The sequence below is a fragment of the Callorhinus ursinus genome, unplaced genomic scaffold (assembly GCF_003265705.2).
Source record: "Callorhinus ursinus isolate GAN/ISIS: 27379988/994484 unplaced genomic scaffold, GSC_fseal_2.0 scaffold112, whole genome shotgun sequence".
In the NCBI taxonomy this organism is placed as follows: Eukaryota; Metazoa; Chordata; class Mammalia; order Carnivora; family Otariidae; genus Callorhinus; species Callorhinus ursinus.
In genome coordinates, this window is record NW_027397174.1 from 288,463 (window position 1) to 311,189 (window position 22,727).

A 22,727-nucleotide genomic window follows, 5' to 3' on the forward strand; every position below is an offset into this window, starting at 1 on the left:
GCCCCACATTGCCCACCCCTGCCCCCGCTCAGTGGGGAGTCTGCTTGTCACTCTCTTCCTCTGTGGTGCCTGGCCCCCACCCCCGCTCGTGCACACATGCGCACTTTCTCTCTCTCTCTCTCAAATAAATAAATAAATCTTTTTTTTTTTTTTTAAATCCTAAATCGAGCCATCGTAAGTCAGGGACCATCTGTATATACATATATGTATACATACACACATATTTTTATTTCTTTATATATTCCTTTTTAACACAAATGGTAGCATATTATACTCCCCATTCTGCAACTTGATTTTTTCACTTAATATCTTGGAGATCAGGGCAGAGAAACACAATCAAGAATTTCTTCATTCTTTTATTCAATGGTATTGTGTTTCATTCTACAGATGGATCATAATTTGAGTATTCGTCTAATATTAGGTAACAATTTTATTTCTAACACTTTGCTTTAAAACAAAGGATAGGGGGCACCTGGGTAGCTCAGTCGGTCAAGCGTCTGCCTTCGGCTAAGGTCATGATCCCGGCGTCCTGGGATTGAGCCCTGCGTCTGGCTCCTGGCTGAGCCGGGAGCCTGATTCGGGAGCCTGATTCTCCCTCTCCTCCCCTCCCCCTACTTGTGCTCACTCTCTCTCTCTCTCAAATAAATAAATAAAATCTTAAAACAACAACAACAACAAAGGATAAGGGCACCTGGGTGGCTCAGTCGTTTAACTGTCTTGACTCCTGATTTCAGCTCAGGTCATGATCTCAGGGTTCTGGCATTGAGCCCAGCATGGGGCTCCATGTTCAGAGGGGAGTCTGCTTCTCCCTCTGCTCCTCCCCCGCTCGTGCTCTCTCTCTCTCAAATAAATAAATAAATAAATAACTAAATAAATCATTAAAACAAAGGACAGAAATGGTTGAAGAAAACGACATAATGAAATAAGAACTAAATGACTGTACTCAGGGAAAAAGTGAAGAGAAAGAGAAAACCAGTCTCAGAGATGAGGCCTAAGCCACAAGATTCCCAGGGAAAAAGAGATTCAACTGAAAATTTAATAAATGCCATTGAAGAAATGCCAGAAAACAGCTAAGAGAATAAAAAAGAAAAAGAATCACAGAAAAAAAAAAGGTTGAAATAGAAGACAGGCAAACAAGATGCAGTATACATATTTATTATTAGATTCCTCATAGAAGGAAACAATGGCACCAAACAATGGTATAGTACTAATATTAAAAACTATAATCCAAGAAAAAGTCCACAGATAAAGTAACACCTGACGCTACATACTGAAAAGGCCCACCAAGTACCTGGATTAACTGGATGGTCAGTTTTACCCAAGATGGTAAATTCTATTACAACGGCTATATTGATAAAAATGCCAGAATAAAAATAAATAAATTAGGGATGCCTGGGTGGCTCAGTTGGTTAAGCGACTGCCTTTGGCTCAGTTCATGATCCCAGGGTCCTGGGATCGAGCCCCACGTTGGGCTCCCTGCTCGGCGGGAGTTTTCTTTTTTTTTAAGATTTTATTTATTTATTTGAGAGAGAGAGAAAGAGAGAGTACACAGAGGAGAGTAAGAGGGAGAGGCAGGCTTCCCGCTGAGCAGGGAACCCAATGTGGGACTCAGTCCCAGGACCCTGAGATCATGACCTGAGCCGAAGGCAGACACTTAATCAACTGAGCCATCCAGTCGTCCCATTTAAAGAAATTTATTTTTTATTTATTTATTTTTTTAAGATTTTATTTATTCATTAGAGAGAGAGAGAGAGAGAGAGAGAGCACACAAGCATGGGGAGAGGCAGAGGGAGAGGGAGAAGCCAACTCTCCGCTGAGCTGTGAGCCCAACGTGGGACTCGATCCCAGGACCTGGAGATCATGACCTGAGCTGAAGGCAGATGTTTAACTGACTGGGCCACCCAGGTGCGCCTAAAATAGTCGGTTTTCAACAAAAAATTAAAACAGACACAAAGAAGGGGTAAAATAATGATCCATACAGAGGAAAAAAAATCAGTCAATAAAAACTGTCTCTGAAAAGTTCTAGATATTGGAATTAGCAAGAAAGACTTCAAAACTGCTATTATTTTTTAAGAGTTTATTTATTTGAGAGAGAGAGAGAAAGAGAGAGCACAAGCAGGGGGGAGGGAGCAGCAGACTCCCTTCTGAGCAAGGGGCCTGATGCAGGACTTGATCCCAGGACCCTGAGATCATGACCTGAGCCAAAGGCAGCCGCTTAACGACTGAGCCACCCAGGTGCCCAAAACTATTATTATTAATATGTTCAAAGAACCAAATGGAAACCATGTTCAAAAAATTACAAGATAGGGGCACCTGGGTGGCTCAGTCGGTTAAATTGCCGACTCTGGATTCCAGTTCAGGTCATGATCTTGGGGTCCTGGGATAGAGCTCTGCATCAGGCTCTGCATTCAGCAGGGAGTCTGCTTCAGGATTCTCTTTGTCCCTCTCCCTCTTCCCTGCAAATGAATAAATAAATCCTTAGGAGTGCCTCGGTGGCTTAGTCATTAAGCATCTGCCTTTGGCTCAGGTCATGGTCCCAGGGTCCTGGGATCAATCCCCATGCCTGGCTCCCTGATCAGTAGGGAGCCTGCTTCTCCCCCTCTCTCTGCCCCTCCACCTTGCTCGTGTTCTCTCTTGTTATCTCTCTCAAATAAATAAAATCTTTAAAATAAATAAATAAATCTTTAAAAAAGTTATAAGATAATATAACAATGACTCATTAATAAAAAGATAGAAACTGGAAAAAAGCAAATGGAATTTTGGAGTTGAAAAGTACAATAACTACAATGTAAATTCACAAGAAGTCCTCAAGAGAAGATTTGAACTGATAGAAAAATCAATGAACTCCAAATAGATCAATATAAATTGTCCAGTCTGGAAAAGAAATAATGAGAATGAAGAAAAACGAACAAAGCCTCAAAGGCTTGTCACCATCAAGTGTACTAACATACATGTAATTAGAGTCCTACAAGGAGAGGAGAGAAGTGAGGGGAAAAAAGGAGGAAATTCTTTTGAAGAAACAATGGCAGAATACTTCCCAAATTTGATGAAGAACATTAATCTACAACTAAGAAGCTCAAAGAACTCCAAGTAAGCTAAACACAAACACATCAATACCTAGACACATCATAGTCAAATGTTGAAAATCAAAGGCAAGGAGAAAATCTCGAATGCAGTAAGAGAAAACCAGCTCTCTAGGTACAAGAGAATCACAGTAAGATTAATAGCAGAGTACTCATCGGAAACAATGGAAAGCCAGAAGGTAGTAGAATTAGAAATTCAAAATGCTGAAAGAAAAAAAAATCTGTCAAACGAGAATTCTACATCCGGCACAACTGTATTTCAAAAATGAAGGTGAAATAAAAACATCCCCTGAGAAACAAAGATCGAGAGAACTTACTGCTAGCAGATCTTCCTTATAAGAAATACTAAAGGAAGACCCTAATACAGGTTGAAAGGGAAATGACACCAGATGGTAATGCAAACCCTCACAAAGAACTAAAGAGAACCATGTAAGGTAAATGTAAAAGACAATAGAAGTATATAATTTTCTCATTTATTCTCTTAACTGATTTAAAAGACAAATGCATAGAACAATAATACAAAACTTATTTGGGGAGAAGAGTCACTGCCACAGTTGCTGCCGCATCGGGGATTTCTGGCTCTTTTTTCGTCGCCTTAAATTCAGATGTCTTTTATGAATAATCAAAAGCAGCAAAAGTCAACGCTATCAGGCCAGCGTTTTAAAACCAGAAAAAACGATGAAAAAGAGAGGTATGACCCTACTCAGTTTCAAGACTGTATTATTCAAGGCTTCACTGAAACTGGTGCTGATTTGGAAGCAGTAGCAAAGTTTCTCGATGCTTCTGGAGCAAAACTTGATTACCGCCAACATGCAGAAACACTTTTTGACATTCTGGTGGCCGGTGGAATGCTGGCCCCACGCGGTACGCTGGCGGGTGACATGATGCGCGCAAATGTTTGTGTGTTCACAGCGCAAGAAGACCCGGAGACCATGCAAACATTTGCTCAGGTTTTTGACAAGTCAATCAGGCGCAACAAATACCTGGAGAAAGGTTTTGAAGATGAAGTAAAAAAGCTGCTGCCGTTCTTAAGGGGTTTTTCAGAGTCAGAGAAGAACAAGCTGGTTATGTTGACTGGTGTTCTTCTGGCTAATGGGACACTTAATGCATCCATTCTTAATAGCTTTTATAATGAGAATTTGGTTAAAGAAGGGGTTTCAGCAGCTTTTGCCGTAAAGCTCTTTAAATCATGGATACATGAAAAAGATATCAATGCAGTAGCTGCAAGTCTTTTTTCCTGCCAATAAACATGGCGTTGAACACTTCACCAAGTATTTCACTGAGGCAGGCTTGAAAGAACTTTCAGAATATGTTCAGGATTAGCAAACCCGAAGAGCTTGAAAGGAACTCCAGAAAGAACTTCAAGAACAGATGTCCTGTGGTGATCCATGTAAGGATATAATTTTGTATATCAAGGAGGAGATGAAAACAAAAACAAAAACAACATCCCAGAACCCGTTGTCATTCGAATAGTCTGGTAGCAGAGCAAGCCATCAGTCCCTTGAAGCAATACAGCCCTCTACTTGCTGCCTTTACTACTCAAGGTCAGTCTGAGCTGACTCTGTTACTGAAGATTCAAGAGTATTGCTATGACAACATTCATTTCATGAAGGGCTTCAAGAAAATAGTGGTGCTTTTTTATAAAGCTGAAGTCCTGAGTGAAAAGCCCATTCTGAAGTTGTATAAACATGCACATGTTGCAAAGGGGAGAAGTGTCTTCCTTGAGCAAATGAAAAGGTTCGTAGAGTGGCTCAAAGGTGTTAAAGAAGAATCTGAGTCTGAAGCTGAAGAAGGTAAGGTGACTGAATTTTGAAACTACACCCTCAGTAAAGTGAACAGGAGTTGTAGATAAAATGTCATGTCTCATGTGTCCTGGTTCTTGCATCTTCCTATCTCCCTATATCAAAAGCACGATGTAAGGGCTTTTATGGCAAATTTTCACTGTTTCTATGGTTATTGGAAATGTTGGGTTTAGTTTCTAAAACCAGGGTTTTTTTTTTAAGGTTTTATTTATTTATTTGACAGAGAGAGAGAGACAGTGAGAGAGAGAACACAAGCAGGGGGAGTGGGAGAGGGAGAGGCAGGCTTCCCGCTGAGCAGGGAGCCCGGTGCAGGGCTCGATCCCAGGACCCCGGGATCATGACCTGAGCCGAAGGCAGACGCTTAATGACTGAGCCACCCAGGCGCCTCTAACTAAATAAAATCTTTAAAAAAAAAAGATAAAAAAAAAAGAAAAAGGACGTTCTTTTATATAACTGCAGTGCTTTTTATCAAATTCAGCAAATTCGACATTGATATAATATTATTATCTAATATAAGCAGAGAACTATCTGACTTTTTTACAAGTATGAACCATTGCATTGAATGGATATAGAATAATGTATTTAACCATGTCTCTATTAATGAACATTAAGGTTAATTCCACTCTTTCACAATTTTCAATCACCAACCATGTACACATAAAATTTTTTACATGGGTAAGCATTTTTTTCCTTAAGATTCTATTTATTTATTTGAGAGAGAGCGAGCACGAGCAGAGGGGAAGGGCAGAGGCAGAGGGAGAAGCATGCTCCCCGCTGACCAGGGAGTGGGGCTCGATCCCAGGACCCCGGAATCATGACCTGAGCCAAAGGCAGCCACTGAAGCGACTGAGCCACCCAGGTGCCCCATTTCTGTAGGCAAAATTGCCCTTCACAGGAGTTAAACCAATCTACACCATCTACCAAAATTACAAATACTATACAGTCCCCAAACACTGCTGCTGTCCCAATACTGTCCTTAAGAGCAACTGTAGGCTAAATTCCTAGAAGCGAAATTGCTGGGCCATAAGGTATGTTTCTACTAATGTAAAAAATCACCAAGATATATTCTTTTTAAAGTTTTTTAAATTTTTTATTTTGATCACCCAATGCCCATCACAAGTGCCCTCCCTTCATCCGCATCCCCTAGCTCACCCACTTCCCCTCTGCTGACCACCAGTGTGTTCTCTATAGTTAAGAGTCTGTTTCTTGGTTTGTCTCTCTTTTTCCCTTTGCTTGCTTGTTTCTTAAATACCACATATGAGTGAAATCATATGCTATTTGTTTTTCTCTGATTTATTTCACCTAGCATTATACTCTCTAGCTCCATCCATGTCATTGCAAATGACAAGATTTCATTCTTTTTTTCTTATTTTATTTTTAAGTGATCTCTACACCCAACGTAGGGCTCAAACTCATAACCCCAAGATCAAGAGTCGCATGCTCTACTGACTGAGGCAGCCAGGTGCCCTCATTCTTTTTTATGGCTGAATAATATCCAAGATATATTCTTAAGAGGAAAATCAATGGATACGGTAGAGTGTAAGAGTGCTACTATTTGCATTAAAAAGTAGATTATACATGCATATTTTCTTGAATATCCAGAAAATTCTCAAGAAGGATATGGCTGATAGGGAAAGAGCAAACAGGAGACAGAGGGGTACAAAGGAGACTTTTCATTGTATAACTTTTTGCTTTTTGGAGGAGGAAGAATCGGGGGTAGGATTTGAAACCAGAAGGGCCCTCAGTTAGGTAGTCACTTATCAGAGCCTGTTTCTTCACCCATAAACATTAGAAAAGGAAAGCAAAATAAGGAATATTTCATGAATTTGCCAGTCATCCTTGTGCAGGGGCCATGCTGATGTTCTCTGTATCATTCTAATTTTAGTGTATGTGCTGCCGAAGTAAGCACTAGGTACCTTCTTATAATAGTGATTTTGAAATATAAATATTCCTTTAAAAATTAAATAAATGAAATTTGGACTCAAAATATGAGTTATACAGATTAGGCACAACCGAAGAGAGACTTCAAAAATTGAAAGAAATTACTAGAATTCAGTACAAAGAGATGAAAGATGTAAAAGAGAATTCAAGAAACACACAAGACAGAGTGTGGAATCTGTAATCCATATAACTGGACCCCCAGAGGAAAAATAGGGACAATGGAGAGGCAATATTTGAAGATATAGTAACTGTGAATCTATAAGCCACAAAAAGAATTAAAGTCATCCCAGAATGAAGTTAGGCGATGCCAGAAGCAATGATAAACTAGAAAAATACTTAATGTAAGTGAAACTTTAAAAAAAATGACCGTAGGGGCACCTGGGTGGCTCAGTCGGTTAAGCGGCTGCCTTCGGCTCGGGTCATGATCCCAGGGTCCTGGGATGGAGCCCCACATCGGGCTCCCTGCTCAGCGGGAAGCCTGCTTCTCCCTCTCCCACTCCCCCTGCTTGTGTTCCCTCTCTTGCGCTCTCTCTCTCTCTCTGTCAAATAAATAAATAAAATCTTTAAAAAAAAATGACTGTATAAAATAATACCAATTTTTACCCTACGGGATTTAAAGATAGAAGTAAAATACGACATGGTATACGCAAATAATGAATCATGGAACACTACATCCAAAACTAATGATGTAATGTAGGTGATTAACATAATAATAAAAAAATAAAAATAAAAAATAAAATACCACATGGTATTAGTATATTAAGATGGGAGAGGTAATTAGGTCTAAAGCATTCTAATGTCTTTGTATTACGTTGGGAGAAGAGTAAGGATATTGATAAACTTCAGATATTAAGTATGCATGATAAAAATGTAGAAGGTAATCACTAAAAGTAGAAATGGAATGTATAACTTCCAAATCAGGAGAGGTTAAAACTGAAAAGAGGTAAAAAACAAAACTGAAAAGAGGTAGCGAATTCAATTCAGAAGAAAGCAAGGAATGAGATTACATGTAAGAAATTTTGTACAAACAGGAAAAACAGAAACCACAAAATAAAATGGTAAAAATGAATCTAATTAATGTAAATAGGTTAACCTTTCCAGTTAAAAGAGAAAGACTGTCAGACTAGATGAAAAATTTAAATAACAATACAAAAAATAGCTGTATGTTTTTTATAAGAAACATATCTAAAATTTAGTCATGGAAAAGATGAAAGCCAAACAATGAGAAAATATGTACCATGCCAGTACTAACCTGTTGGTCAGTATTTATTAGTAGTATTTAGTACTTAATACAGGCACAGCTATGTTAACATCATATAAAATAGACTTCAAGATAAAAACATTACTAGAGAGTCATGACAAATTGATAAAAGTTTCAATTCACTAGGAAAATATAAAATCCCTAAGCGGTATGTAACTAATAACATAGCTTTTAGTTATACACAGAAAAATCTGACAGAATTATAAAGGAGAAAGAGATACTCACTCTTCAATCATAGGGCTAGACTTGAACTTGGTAACTGCTACAATAAGGAAACAGAAAAACAGTGCAGATAGAGGAGGGATGAACGACATGATCACTGAAGAACTTGACCTGAGTCACCTGCATAGAATACCTCACTGAGCAATTTCAGAGTATGCATACTTTTCAAGGTATATTCAGATTATTCACAAAAATACCTGTGTATTGAGCTGCAAAGAAATCTCAAATTTCTAAGGACTGAACTAGAGGATGTTCTCTAATCAAAATATAATCAATGAGAAAAATCACTAGAAAATTCTCAGGTTTGGAAATTAAGAAATGCAGTTTTAAATAACACAAGGGGCAAAGAAGAGACCACAATGAAAACTAGAAAATATTTTGCATTGAATGAAAATGAAAATATGACATCTCAAAATGTGTGGGATGTGGCTAATACAGTGTTTACAGAAAATCTGTAGCCTTCAACATGTACATTAGTTAAAAAAGAAAGGCAGAAATTCAATAAGCCACCCATCCATTAAAAGAATTTAGGAAATAGGCAAATTACCTCCAAGGAAGTACAACAGGGGTCAGGAAACTTTTTCTGGAAAGAACCAAATAGTATTTTTTTTTTTTTTACAACCCCTTAAAAGTGTAAAAACCATTCTTAGTTGGTGGGCTGTAAAAAAACAGGCTGTTGGTCAGATTTGGCCCATAGGCCACAGTTTGCTGACCCAAGAAGGAAAGACAGAATAAAAATATGAGCAAAAGTTTATGCAACAGAAAACAAATATACAACTGGAAAAAAATTCAACAAAGCCAAAATTTGTACTCTGGTAAGAAAAACAAACACACACAAAACAAAACAAAACAAAAACCAATGCAAAACAGGAGTGCCTGGCTGGCTCAGTGGGTAGAGCATGTGACTCTTGATCTCAGGGTCGTGAGTACAAGCCCCATTTTGGGCATAGAGCTTACTTAAAACAAAACAACTAGTAAAAATGATAAACTGCCAGCAAGACTGATTAAGAAAAACAGATGAAGGCCAACATTATGAATATCAGGAATGAAAAGAAGCTATTATTACAGATAGCAAGAAGCTGTTATAATCAATTTTATGACAATAAATTTGAAAAATTAGGAGAAATAAGCAGATTGCTTGAAAAATATAGAAAATCTGAATAGTCTATTAAAGACTAAAGAAAGAAACTAACTCCTTAATTTAAACATCTTTCCTCAAAGCAAACCCCATGTCCCAATGGCTTTTCTAGTAAATTTTGGCAATCAACTAAGGTAGAAATAATACCAATCATACACAAATTTTTCTAAAGACTAAAAAAGAAGAAAACTTTCTAGTTTGTTTTATGAAGTCAGCATAACCTTTTTCTCTCCTACCAAAACCTGACGGAGTTATCAGAAGAAAAGTATAGGACAATCTCCCTCAGAAACACAGATCAAAAAACAAGTTCAAAACATAATATGAGCAAAACAAATCTAGTAATTTATTTAAAGGATACCCTTTATGATGAAGTTGAGTTTATTTCAGGAATGCAAGGTTGGTTTGGCATTCAAAAAAATCAACCAATAAACTTCCTCACATTAAGAGGATAAAAGAGAAAAATCATATGATCATAAAATGTTTCAACAAATTCAAAATCCATTATGAGTTTTAAAAAATAACACTTGGCAAAGTAGGGTTATCAGAGAATGTCTTTAATCTACTGAATGGTATGAATGGTATCGACAAAAATCTGCAGGTTGCATCATAATGGTGAAATGCTGGAATAAGAAAAGGGTCCTTGTTATGACCACTCCGATTCAGCAATGTCCTAGACTTCCTAGCCCAAGCAGGGACAGGAGAAAAAGTAAATGAAAATATGTGTTATAAAAGATGAAATGCAGTTATTATTAGTATTTGCATGTGATATTGTAAACAAAGAAAATGCAACATAATCTCTAGTTTAGAAAAGCTAGATACAAAATCAAAACATAAAACTAAATTAATTTTTTAAAGATTTTTATCTCTTTATTTGACAGAGAGAGAGAGGGCACAAGGGAATAGCAGAGGGAGAGTGAGAGGCAGGCTCCCCGCGGAGCAGGGAGCCCAACGTGGGGCTCGATCCCAGGATGCTGGGATCATGACCTGAGCCGAAGGCAGATGCTCACCGACAAAGCCAACCAGGTGCCCCAAAACTAAATTAATTTTTATATAGTAGCAAAAAAGATATTAAAATACCATTGACAATAACATTAAAAAAGAATAAGTACGTGGAAATATGTTAATAAGAGATATGCAAGACTTCACTAAAAACTATAAATCAAATTATAGACAGAAATCAAATAAGACCTATATAAATGGAAGGATATTTCCTGTTCACGAACTGAAAAACTCAACATTGTATGGATGTCAAATCTTCACAAGTTGGATTTTAGATACCATGCAGTCTGCCTCAAATCCCCAATATATTTGTGTCTGTATGTTTGGAACCTGACCAACTGACTCTAAACTTGGCCTAGAGGGGGGCCTGGGTGGCTCAGTGGTTAAGTGTCTGTCTTCGGCTCAGGTCATGATCCCAGGGTCCTGGGATCGAGCCCCACATCGGGCTCCCTGCTCGGCGGGAAGCCTGCTTCTCCCTCTCCCCCAGCTTGCGTTCCCTCTCTCACTGTCTCTCTCTCTGTCGAAAAAATAAAATAAAATAAAATAAACTTGGCCTAGAATAGGCATGGTACTCTTTAAGAACAGATGGGAAGACTGCAAGACAGAAATGTCAATAATTAAGGGACTGTGGCATTGGTGCAGACTGGACCATGGGGCCCAATGGGAGAGAAAGCAGAGCTGAGAGGCAGACCCCCCCCCCCATACACAGCATTTCCTTTATGGCAGAGGGGGCACTGGAGAGTGTTGGGAATTCGAGGGCCTTTGCAGTCGAGGGTGCTGGGTCACTGGACAGAGATCCATGTGGACAATAATGAACCTTGACTCCACTCTGCTGTCACACACACAACCATCGATTCCAGGGAGACCTCAATGAGGAAGGCAGAATAATCAATTTGATGTACTCCCTCTGCTTTATTGGATCCATTTTGCTTCTATCCATCACTATCATTTTGGGTCTTTGTTTCACGGTCAAAATCTGTTTTTTTTTTTTAAGATTTTATTTATTTATTTGACAGAGAGAGACAGCAAGAGAGGGAACACAAAGAGGGGGGAGTGGGAGAGGGAGGAGCAGGCTTCCCGCGGAGCAGGGAGCCCGACGCGGGGCTCGATCCCAGGACCCTGGGATCATGACCTGAGCCGAAGGCAGACGCTTAACGACTGAGCCACCCAGGTGCCCCAAATACTCTGTTTCAATGAGTTTCATTTTGATGAGACTTTGTTGCCTTCATGTAAAAGAATACAACCTAAGTATTTTAGGTCTGTCTTGAAATTTTAAATTATGTCAATGTTTTGTTCTTCAATTTGAGACCTTTTTAAAAAGATTTTGTAAGTGGGCACCTGGGTGGCTCAGTTGGTTAAGCGACTGCCTTCGGCTCAGGTCATGGTCCTGGAGTCCCGGGATCGAGTCCCACATCGGGCTCCCTGCTCAGCAGGGAGTCTGCTTCTCCCTCTGACCCTCCCCCCTCTCATGCTCCCTCTCTGTCTCATTCTCTTTCTCTCAAATAAATAAATAAAATCTTAAAAAAAAGAGATTTTATAAGTAATCTCTACACCCAATGTGGGGCTTCAACTTACAAACCCCAAGATCAAGAGTGGCATGCTCTCCCGACTGAGCCAGTCAGGCACTCATTCAATTTCACTTTCCAAAATCTGCTGACATACTCTTTCCGTTTTCCCCTTTTGCCCACTGTTCACATGTTAGCACATTAGGACCCTTTGTGTACTCAGCTATACTCATCTCATCGAGGTTGGCAGAAAGTAACGTGGAAAGTTCGCATCACTAGGGGCACTGGGGGGAGGTCTCTGCCAGAATGCCTTAGCTCCACAGTCAGAATGAGAAACTGACACAATTTGAAATGGGTTTGTATTCCTTAAACTTGCAGAATTCCTTTACGATATGACCTTATAGGTAGCAGTGTGGGAGTGATTACATTGATCATATTTGGTTGGAACATTGGCGGGGGGTGGGGGCGGAGAGAGGGAGAGAGGGAGAGGAGAGGAGAGAGAGAGAGAGAGAGAGAGAGAGAGAGAGAGAGAGAGAGAGGAGGCAGCAAGGCGACCCCATTAGAATAAACAGCTTTACAGAGAAAAGGCAAAAGAGGGCTCCAGGAGGGCATGCCAACAGACCTAGCTGATAGGGCTGGGTGAGAATTATCTTAATGGTGACAACTTGGTAAAAAGCTATATCACTAGTGGACAGTCAGCTAAACCTGGAAAGAACGTGTCAGGTGGGAGAAGGAAGAGGGCCGATGGGACTGCTGGAAAAGAAAAGAGCTATGGTCTCTACCATCACACTTCTCACTATGCACGTGAGAGCCAAAGAATGGAATCTGGCTGAACGGAGGCAAAATATGTCACCTTCTGTACCGAGTGGGACCCTGAGTGACTCTAAACAAACACCAGGAGCTTAGTCTCAGGTAGGGAGCCCATCACATGGACAGAGGCATGGCTAAGGGACAAGGGCTCTGACTTAAGTATCTCTACCGGTGGCCAGACTTGAAGAGGAATTTCGAGCATTCAGGCTGTGTCCTTCCACCAATGGCCTGGTCCTACTGGAAGACCAGCCTGGCTTGAGTCAGGGACACTTGCAATGTCCTCATGTGGACACAAGGAGTAAAGAGGAGGCAGGCTTCACTCTCACTGTCAGCATCCAACACTTACCTTTCCAGGTCCTCATGTTATCTAAACCGGAGAGAGAGATTCTTCTTGGTGCCATAGTGCACTCTGGCTTCTTGAGCTGCTTCTCTGGGCGCCGTTCAGAGAGATGGCTTGGCTTCGGGGGGCGGGGAGGTGGCATGCTGGACATGATGTCTAGTTCTTTGGCCTCATAGGGCAAGGAACCTTGGTTTTTATCTACCTGAACGGTGGAATTTAAGGAAGTTTCTGGCAATGGTGAAGAACAGTGATCCCTGGTTGGCCCATTGATATCTCTGCTCCATATCAGGGCAGCCTGAGGCCTCAGGGAAGGCGCCTTCTGAGAGCCACTCCCATGGCGTGAGGGGTAGGCCAAGTTACTGGGGGGCACGGGCTGCAGGCAGTCAACAAAAACGTCATCAAATGAAGTCTGTTCCAATGAGCGGTCTGAATTTGACCAGCTATCACATCTGGTGGGCAGACTGGGGAAAAAAGCATATAAATGTGACTGAAATGGAGCAAGTCCCTGGCAGAAGTCAGAAGAAGAAGGCCACCTATCCATGACAAAACCCATGCTGGCCTCTTTCCCATGCTTCCACATTCCCTCCACAGCCCTCACCAATCCCTGGATGCAGGAACCAATGGTTTGTTGATTTTTGTCATCCTATTGGTGTCAGATACATATGAAAACTCAAGGTTAGACGTGAAAGCCACATGCATGACTCAGCCCTCATAGTGGTTGATGGTGGTCTGTCCCCACCTTGGCTGCCGCAGGAAGAGGTGAGGGGAGACACACCCACCAGAGGATGCTACAGCTAAATGGACTGCTTTGGTCAGGCACACTGAGCACACATCTCAGCGCCAGAGCCCGCCAGACACAGAGAAACGTGCACATGAGCATACCTGGCGTGCCGCGGTCTTCCAGTCTCACAGTTGGACAGAATCAGATAATCAGGAAGGGAGAGAAACTCTGACTCACTTCTGCTTTCCTCGGTGGCTACGGAATTCGTGCTTAGGTCATCTCTCGGCAAGGAGGTGGGAAGGGAGCTGGCAGGGGATGGCTGGAGGGAGCAGGGCATGCGAGAGAAGCTCTCCACGGAATCTGCTGGAGAAATCATTTCCTGGGTTAACGTTTAAGAATGGCTATAGCACTCACTCACAAATCTCAAACAGCATCTACGAGGCCAAATAGAAGATGCAAATCACAGCTGGTGTTTGTACTGATGGAGGAGACCATTTCCCCAAGCTATAAACAATGTCTGGGGAAGAAGGCCAACGTTCCAAGAGTGAAGTGTTGAATCAATTAAGAGTAAAAAAAGCCAAGCATTCTTGGTCTAAAAATCTGCAGTAACATAGTCTACTCACAGCTTCTTTATGGCTCTCGGCCATAGCCCTGCATTACTGTTTATTCACTCAACAAATACACACACACACACACACACACACACACACACGTATATTTATGCATAACATGTATGTACACACTTACATATGCATGTGTGCAGATATGTACGTCTGCGTATGCAGATATATGTCTATTTCTGTCTATGCAGAATACCTCCTATTGCACCTACTATGCATGCAGAACTGTTCTAACTCTGCCAAGACAGACTCTGCCTTCACTGGAGTCTACAGTCCGCTAGAGGAGACAGACAAATAAAACATAAATAAAGAATAATGGTAATGATGTGTAAGGAAAAGGAAAGAAAGAAATAGGGTGTGATGGCTGGTAAAGCCGACATTTCTCAAGGAGCATGATATTCAGAGATTTCCAATGAAAAGTCGGCTTTTATTTTCCCTTTGAACCACGCTGGCAGAAGTTCAGGATTCCTGAGTCCGAGTGGCCCAGAACTGCCTGAGTTCAAGTCCAGACTCTACTATCTAGCTGCTGGAACCGTAGGCCTGATACCTACCTGCTGCAAGTTTCCTTCTTTGTAAAGCGGAGATGCTAATAGCACATACAGCACAAAATCAGTCTGGGGATAAGATGAGCTAATACACAAGAGCATTTAGCAGAGCTCCTGGCTAGAGTGCACATGATGCGTTGACTAGCTAAGGTTGCTGGATACAGGACCAAACACTTTATGTGAAAAGCCACAAGAAAGGCCTCCGGGCGTGGTTCTCAGATGAAAAGGACTCTCTGCTCTTACATCCTCTTAAAAACTAAGGGGGGGGGGCTACAGGGAATGATAAAGGTCATAGGGGGTGGTTTCTGGCTTCCTCCAAATTCCCGCCAGACCTGTCCACTTTCTGCCTGGTGTCTGACTCATTCCTGTTCCACTTTGGATACTGGGAAACATGTTATATGTCTATGTTTTAGGATAACTCCTGGATGAGGAAAGAAATAGAGGAGACACGTAACACTGCACACGGTTATGTACGTAGTTTGGGCTGAAGGTAGGGACTAGGGTGGCAGAGAGCGAGTGGCAAGCCTGGAAGAATTGGTCAGGGACATTCTGTTTGCACCGCGTTGGGACTCTGGCCAGGAAGGATTCACTGCAGCTTTGCAAGTAAGCTTCATCTGTTGTAGCAAGGATAAAGAGCTTGCCATCACTTCATTTCCTTTTATTTCAGTGCTTTTGAAGCTCAGTAATGTGATTGAATAGCTAACTGCACTTACTAAGCTTCCCAAGTTCATGAAAAGAAAAGGATTTTGTCCTCAGGAAGCACACGGTCCTGTGCCACCCTAGACAGCTGCAGCTGACTCCCCACTGCCACCTAGCGTTCCAGTGTGTGTTTCCGTGGCAGGTGATAAGCATATAGTAAGGGTGGAGATGTTGAAGCCATTGCCCACTGGAACTTAGGACTGACTAACATGCTAAAGGAAATCAGATTCAAGATCTCACAGGTTGAGGATCAGGGGCTCCACAGCAAACTCCATGAAGGTAAGTGAATTGTAACGCTAGGTGCACGATACCCAGTACATTACATAGGAATACATGTGCTTGCACGTGTATGAAAGAGAGAGCAAGAGTGAGCGAGAGTGAGAGAAAGCAAGCCCAGGAGTGGCCCAGAGCAACCTCAGAGCTAATTTGTCCTGCACACAGCTCAAGCCTATTGGAGATATGAGAAATTCTTCCCTGCCTATGAGAAGTAGCCGAGTTCTGTCTTTCTACCACCCAGGGCTGAACAACCCAGTCGACAACAGAAAAACTGGAGTTCCGTGAATTACCCCAAAACAGTGATATTTAATATTTCCTGGAAATCAGCAGCAGCAACAGCATGGGGAAAACCAGAGCCTTCCAGGACATCCTCACCCACATTCTACTTTTACTGCATCTGCTGTCTGTGAATGATGCAAGCAAAGCTGTGGAGTGGCTTCGAAGCCACTGAAGTCACTTGTAACGTTCAGGATGTGGCATGTTCAGGCCTGAAATCTAAAACCAGGTGAAAGGAAGCCACCTCTAGACGTGTACTTTGTGGGAACAATTCTGATATCAAGTAGCCTGTCCAGACACGCTTGAGGAGGTGGGCCAACCTCGTCCGTGGCCCTCCTGCTCACCTCCCCCACCCCCGCCTGGCGCACAGGAACCCCAGCTCTGCTCTCACCTGCACCATCCTCCAGCTGGCCGAGGTTGCAGACCTGACTGATGCTGTACACCCACACCAGCATTTCCACCTCGGTCTTGGCCACCAGATAAAAGGTACGAGAAGTCGTCTTGACAATGAACACGAAATTGTTCTGAAACTCCTTCCGCACAAAGCCAGGGCCCACGTGCTTCCAGACTGCGCACTCACTCAGGTCGATGGCGCGGATGGGCTTGCTCGAGTGCTTGCTCCTGTAGTACTCCAGCACGTCGGGGTTGCCGCTCATGCGGCCCCGCCGGAGGACAAACCAGCGCCTGCGCCAGGCCTGCGGAGAGGCGATACGACAGGGAGTTACTGCACCCATGGCGCTTGCTTCTCGGGCTCTGCCGAGATCCTACTTCATGACAAGAATGGCAGAAAAATCAACAGGCCATTCCAACAAGGAAATGCAAATCCACCCAGCTTTGGATGAAATGACTAATGCACCATCTTCAAGTCTGTTTTATTCAATGACTGTAAGGATGGGTCCTCAGGACTGGAGTCGTACAATCGTCACCATGGATGTGGCAAAGGTACGTAATAGAAACGGATGTATACTCATGCTGAAAAAAAACCTTAGTGACGAATAAGAAAGCTTTCTTACCACCATCCGTCTCAATCCAAAAGCCAAGATGAGACATTCAAATCAGACACAGATGAGGAGTGCCCACCATTGTATCATCTAACACTGTTATTTAACTTCTAGAGAATTGCTCAACAAGAAAGGAAGAATCATATACATTTGACTTCATCATCTGAAGTTGACCACTGTCTTTCTGTAAACCCCCAAGTGCTTTACCATAACCCATTTAGTCTCCAAAACTATCCTATGGGAGAGGTAACTATTTTTATGTCCATTTTCTGTATGAGAACATTGAGGTTCAGAGAAATTAACTAAGGTGTCCAGCTATAGGAAGGGATTTGAACTCAAGTGAGGATGGAAAAACTAGTAATGAGTGTGAGGTAAAAAAAACTAGAGAGGGGGAGTGTAGCCAATTCTTTAGTGATGTCTGACTATAAAGTGGGAGAGAGGTCTGGGCCAAAGGATTTTTTTTACTTTTATTTTAGAGACAGAGCAAACAGTGGGACGGGGAGGAGAGGGAGAGAGAATCTAAAGCAGATTACACTCAGAGCACGGAGCCGGACTCAGGGCTCAATCCCAGGACTCTGAGGTCATGACCTGAGCCTAAACCAAGAGTCGGTCGCTCAACCGTATGTGCCACCCAGGTGCCCACAACGGATTTTTTTTAAAAGATTTTATTTATTTATTTGACAGCGAGACAGCACAAGCAGGGTGAGCAGCAGAGGCAGAGGGAGAAGCAGACACCCCGCTGAGCAGGGAGCCCAACGTGGGACTTGATACCAGGACTGTGGGATCATGACTTGAGCCGAAGGCAGATGCTTAACGACTGAGCCACCCAGGAGCCCCTTGAATTTTTTTTTTTTTTAAGATGGAAGACACTTGGGCGCCTGGGTGGCTCAGTTGGTTAAGCGACTGCCTTCGGCTCAGGTCATGATCCCGGAGTCCTGGAATCGAGTCCCGCATCGGGCTCCCTGCTCAGCGGGGAGTCTGCTTCTCCCTCTGACCCTCTTCCCTCTCTTGCTCTTATCTCTCATTCTCTCTCTCGCAAATAAATAAATAAAATCTTTAAAAAAAAAAAGATGGAAGACACTTAAGCATTCACCTCCTAAATCATAGTGTTTGGGACACCCCAGAGGGCATCTGAAAATAGGCGTGTTTTGCATGTCCTAAAGGTTGGGGGTGGAGCAGGATAGGAATTGTCTGGCCCAAAGCTATCATGCCCTGTTGAGAAACACTAAAACAATTAAAAGGAACTTTCCTTAGTGCAACAGGAATCTCAGAAAGAGCCAAGCATTGAGGTAAAATGATCAGGGAAAGCTTAGTCCATGTTCAGAAAAGAGAATGATGTTTCAAAGAAACATGGCTCTGCATGCCACAGGAGCTACTAGGGAAGACCTAGGGCTCCTTGGCTCCCCACTTACCCCTGACCTAGAATGAGCTACGTCCTTGGGTATGAGGCCTATAGGAAAAGACGTTTATTTGGAATTGACCGTGGCCCCACCATTCTAAGGAGTCCTCAGCATCTGTAAACTTCCCTGCCCTCTCCTGAAGACCTTCCTCAAGTTCCCCATTTTCTCACAGGCTGACTGGCTGGCAGCAGGGCTCTTAACCATTAGAGATACTCGCTGTTGCAGTTGGCAAATGCCAAGTGGAGAGATTTATAGCTCTGTGGTTTGCTCTTCTGAGCAGGGGCATGTGTGACAGCAGGAAGTGTGGGCTTCTGCCAGGAGGCATGGTGACCACTGGAACAGGAAGTCTTTTGTATCTCAAGCTTCATGTATGCCTGACACATTCATAAGCCCACCAGCTTAGACCAAGATGCCAGGGGAAAAGGAAAACCCGCCACTGAAGTGTTCTCAGATCCCTCCCTGCCCAGGGCATGTGAGATCCAAGGCAGCAGAGAACCTGGTCAAGCACTGAAGGGGGAAGGCCAATCATCACAAATGGCCTACTCTGTCGCCTCAGACTAGAAAACCCTTTTGAAGCCATGGCAAGGGGCAGCCAGGAGCGGGTGGGCAGCCACTTCACGTTGGGTTGGGACAAGGAGGGGAAAACGGTGCCTGGCAGGTGAGCCCTGGCTTGGTTCTGCCTTTACAGACACTGTAAACCTCTGAGGAGACGTTTGTCCACTCGGAAGAGGGACAAACCAGTGTGATTAAGTCCTTGTTTTTGAGACAGGAGAAATAACAGCATGTTTGTGCGCTCATGGGAATGATCCAGGAGGACGAGAAAAATGAGTGATTCAATAAATTCCTGTTGCAAAAACATGGCATCGGATGGGGTGGGGCCACTAAACAGGAGAGAAGGAGCTCAAGTGTCACTATGGGCTTTGGAACATGGGGGGATGGGAAACTGGGCAAACAGGGATATCCCTGGCTTCCCCGAGATGGTGCACGCCCAGGGAAGGGGTCCAGAGGATGAGGGAACACCACGTGTTCCTGCTAAGGAAAGCCTTCACGGGGATCCTGGGGTACCCCAAACTTTCCAAAGGCGACTTTGGTAGGGAAATGTGAAGAGGAACTTTGTTGTACTTCCCAAAAATGATTCTAAAAGAGGAAGTCAAACCGAGTGCAGAACCAAGTTTCAACTTAATTGCTCTCTTAATTTTATGGGAACAGCTTTCTCGTCCTTTAATAGCAGTTTGAGGGGAAAGATCATTCTTGATATTACTTTCCCCCCCAAAACTGATGGGAGACAGAGAAGGGGGGTGAGAGCTGGTCCCTAAAAGAGCCTGCTATCTGGCTGGGATGGTAAAGAGGTAGAAATATGAAATGGGTAGATTTCAACCCAGGGCAATGACTGCAGCGGCAGAGGGCTGACACATGTCATTCTGGGGAGCTACGAGGGAAGACCTAGGGCTCCTTGGCTCCCCACTTAGCCCTGACCTAGAATGAGCTACGTCCTTGGGTATGAGGCCTAGGAAAAGACGTTTATTTGTTCCACTCGGTTCCACTCATTTGTTCAACAACTATCTCTTGATGGCCTACCATGCAGATCATGGGAAAACAGAGGTGCACAAGGCACACACCCTGCCACCCAGTCTTGTGGGCAGCAGGGGAAGCGGGCAGATGGATAAACAGACAATTGCAGTCAGGGAGGTAAGCACTATGATAACGGAAAGCCAAAATTCTAGGGGAACACACAAAAAACACAACTCTATCAGACTGGTGGGCCTGGGGAAGCTTCCAGGATGGCTAAGCTTAGCCTGAAGAAGGGCCAAGGAAGCAGCCAGGGCAAAGGCACCTTGGTGAGGGCCTATATTCCAGTTATTTTGTTTCTTTTTTGTAATGCAAGTGTCTGACTTAAGCTTTGATTGCTGAGGCATCCATTTCAAAGAGGCTTCCACTTCAAAGACACTTTCTCCAAGGAACACATGGCTAGCCACAACACGAGATGGAGAGCAGGGCCCCTCACCCCACCGAGGCACCTCGGTTTTAGAGATCGTGGTTGATTTTGATAACTGACCATTTGGGCTGCTTGTTTTTTCTCTTCCCACGCTTGTGTTTCAAACTCACCGATAGTAAGCCCATGAAGCCCTATGCCCCCACCCTTGACCCTAATAAAAACATAACCCCGGGCCCCCGTGAGCACTCTCTCTACCAACGACCTTGCTGTGTGGCCGCAGGTGTTCTGTGTCATTTCCAGGCCTCGTAAGTAATACACTTTTATTTCTTCAAAATTTCCTAATGGTTGTTGTTAAGGGGCATCTTGCAATCATAGTAAGAACCACAAGGGCTGGTCCAACCACAGCAATGGTTACTGAGGGGCTGAGACTGGCCTCACAGGCACCAGGATGGAAGAGGCACAAACAGAGTAAGGGCAGGTAGTTCTGCAGGGCTGTGCGGCAGGCATGGAAGCAGAAGGAAAAATGACACCCAGTAACTTCAATACGATGCAGCCTAACTCACCAGCCCACCCTCCCTCAGGGTTTTATTTTACTTTTATTTTGTATTTCTTTTTTTTAAAGATTTTATTTATTTATTTGACACACAGAGAGAGACACAGCGAGAGAGGGAACACAAGCAGGGGGAGTGGGAGAGGGAGAAGCAGGCTTCCCGCCGAGCAGGGAGCCCGATGCGGGGCTCGATCCCAGGACCCTGGGATCATGACCTGAGCCGAAGGGAGACGCTTAACCAACTGAGTCACCCAGGCGCCCCTATTTTGTATTTCTTTTAAAGATTTTATTTATTTGAGAGAGAGCACGAGTTGGGGGAGGGGCAGAGGGAGAGGGAGAAGGAGAGGGACAAGCAGACATCTCACTGAGCAGGGAGCCCTTCTGGAAGTGGGAGACATGTGACAAAGACCCCTGAAAGCAGTTGGCCAGCACGAAAGTGAAGCTCTTTACAATGAAATAGAGCAGGGACGCCTGGCTGGCTCAGTCTTGATCTCAGGGTTGTGAGTTTGAGCCCCATGTTAGGTGTAGAGATTACTTAAAAATAATAAACTTAAAAAAAAGACAGTGAAACAGTGCCACAATGAAGTTATCAGATCTGACTAGGGTCATGTTAGAAGGACTCTGGAGTCAACCTAAAGAAGCTCCCACTGGCCAAATATGGAACATTTGAGCTTTAATGAATATAATAATTATAGTGGCTTGAAACCCCTCAACTATGTTTAAATCCATGCATTCATCATGATATTAAAAGAGAAGAAAGAATTTTTCATCCTCAGAGGATGTGAGGGAACCACTTCATTAATCCTGCAAACTGGTAAGCAAAGGGAAGGGAATTGATCATTATCCTGCTTCTCCTAGACAAGCCTTACCACTGGGAAGATGAAGGGAAACATCTTTTTATAAATGTATTCGGACTACTAAAGGAAAATGAATGATAGAATTAGAATATCACCATTTTGCTATCCCCAGCGAATTAGTAGGGATACGTATTAAGCATCAACAGTTGCTAGCTCGGGAAGCAAAACAGGCAGACATTCTGTGCCTTCAATAGCCTGGCATTCGGGTGTAATCAGCCAAAACCCAGACTGTGGGAAATTTGGCATCTCAAAGGCCCAGGTTCTTCCCCAGATAAACGATAAGAAAAAGAAAGGATGGGGGGCAGGCTGTCTATGAGATCAAAACTTTATTTATTTTTAAAGATTTTATTTATTCATTTGAGACAGAGAGAGAGCGAGCACATGACCGGGGGGGGGGGGGGGGGGAGAGGCAGAGGGAGAGGGAGACCTGAAGATCATGACCTGAGCCGAAGGCAGGCACTTAACCATCTGAGCCACCCAGGCGCTCCAAAACTTTACTTCTTTCTTTAAAGATTTTATTTAGGGACCCCTGGGTGGCTCAGTCGGTGAAGCATCTGCCTTCAGCTCAGGTCATGGTCCCAGGGTCCTGGGATCGAGTCCCGCATTGGGCTCCTGGCTCAGCAGGGAGCCTGCTTCTCCCTCTGCCCCTCCCCCTGCTTGTGTTCCCTCTCTCGCTGTGTCTCTCTCTGTCAAATAAATAAATGAAATCTTTAAAAAAAAATAAAGATTTGGGGGCGCCTGAGTG

The 22,727-nt window shown here is 43.3% G+C and overlaps 1 protein-coding gene, 1 non-coding gene and 1 pseudogene across 8 annotated transcripts in view; 1 reads left to right on the forward strand and 2 right to left on the reverse strand.

The window, feature by feature from the left end:
• The window catches only part of GAB3 (GRB2 associated binding protein 3), a 100,160-nt gene that overhangs the window by 25,744 nt on the left and 51,689 nt on the right, over positions 1-22,727 (reverse strand). For 6 of the 7 annotated variants that reach the window (XM_025862829.2, XM_025862827.1, XM_073889654.1 and 3 more), the window contains 3 exons: positions 16,630-16,933; positions 13,984-14,185; positions 13,108-13,562 (listed from right to left, as the gene is read on the reverse strand). In XM_025862829.2, the coding sequence (XP_025718614.1) occupies positions 13,108-13,562; positions 13,984-14,185; positions 16,630-16,894 (922 nt within the window). In that variant the 5' untranslated portion in view covers positions 16,895-16,933. The remainder of the gene's footprint in view (positions 1-13,107; positions 13,563-13,983; positions 14,186-16,629; positions 16,934-22,727) is intronic. The other variant, XM_025862826.2, reaches the window with a different exon arrangement.
• On the forward strand, positions 3,625-4,983 carry LOC112816367 (eIF5-mimic protein 2 pseudogene; annotated as a pseudogene).
• On the reverse strand, positions 6,688-6,794 carry LOC112816440 (U6 spliceosomal RNA). Its single transcript, XR_003206177.1, has one exon. It is a non-coding gene; the product is annotated as a U6 spliceosomal RNA (small nuclear RNA).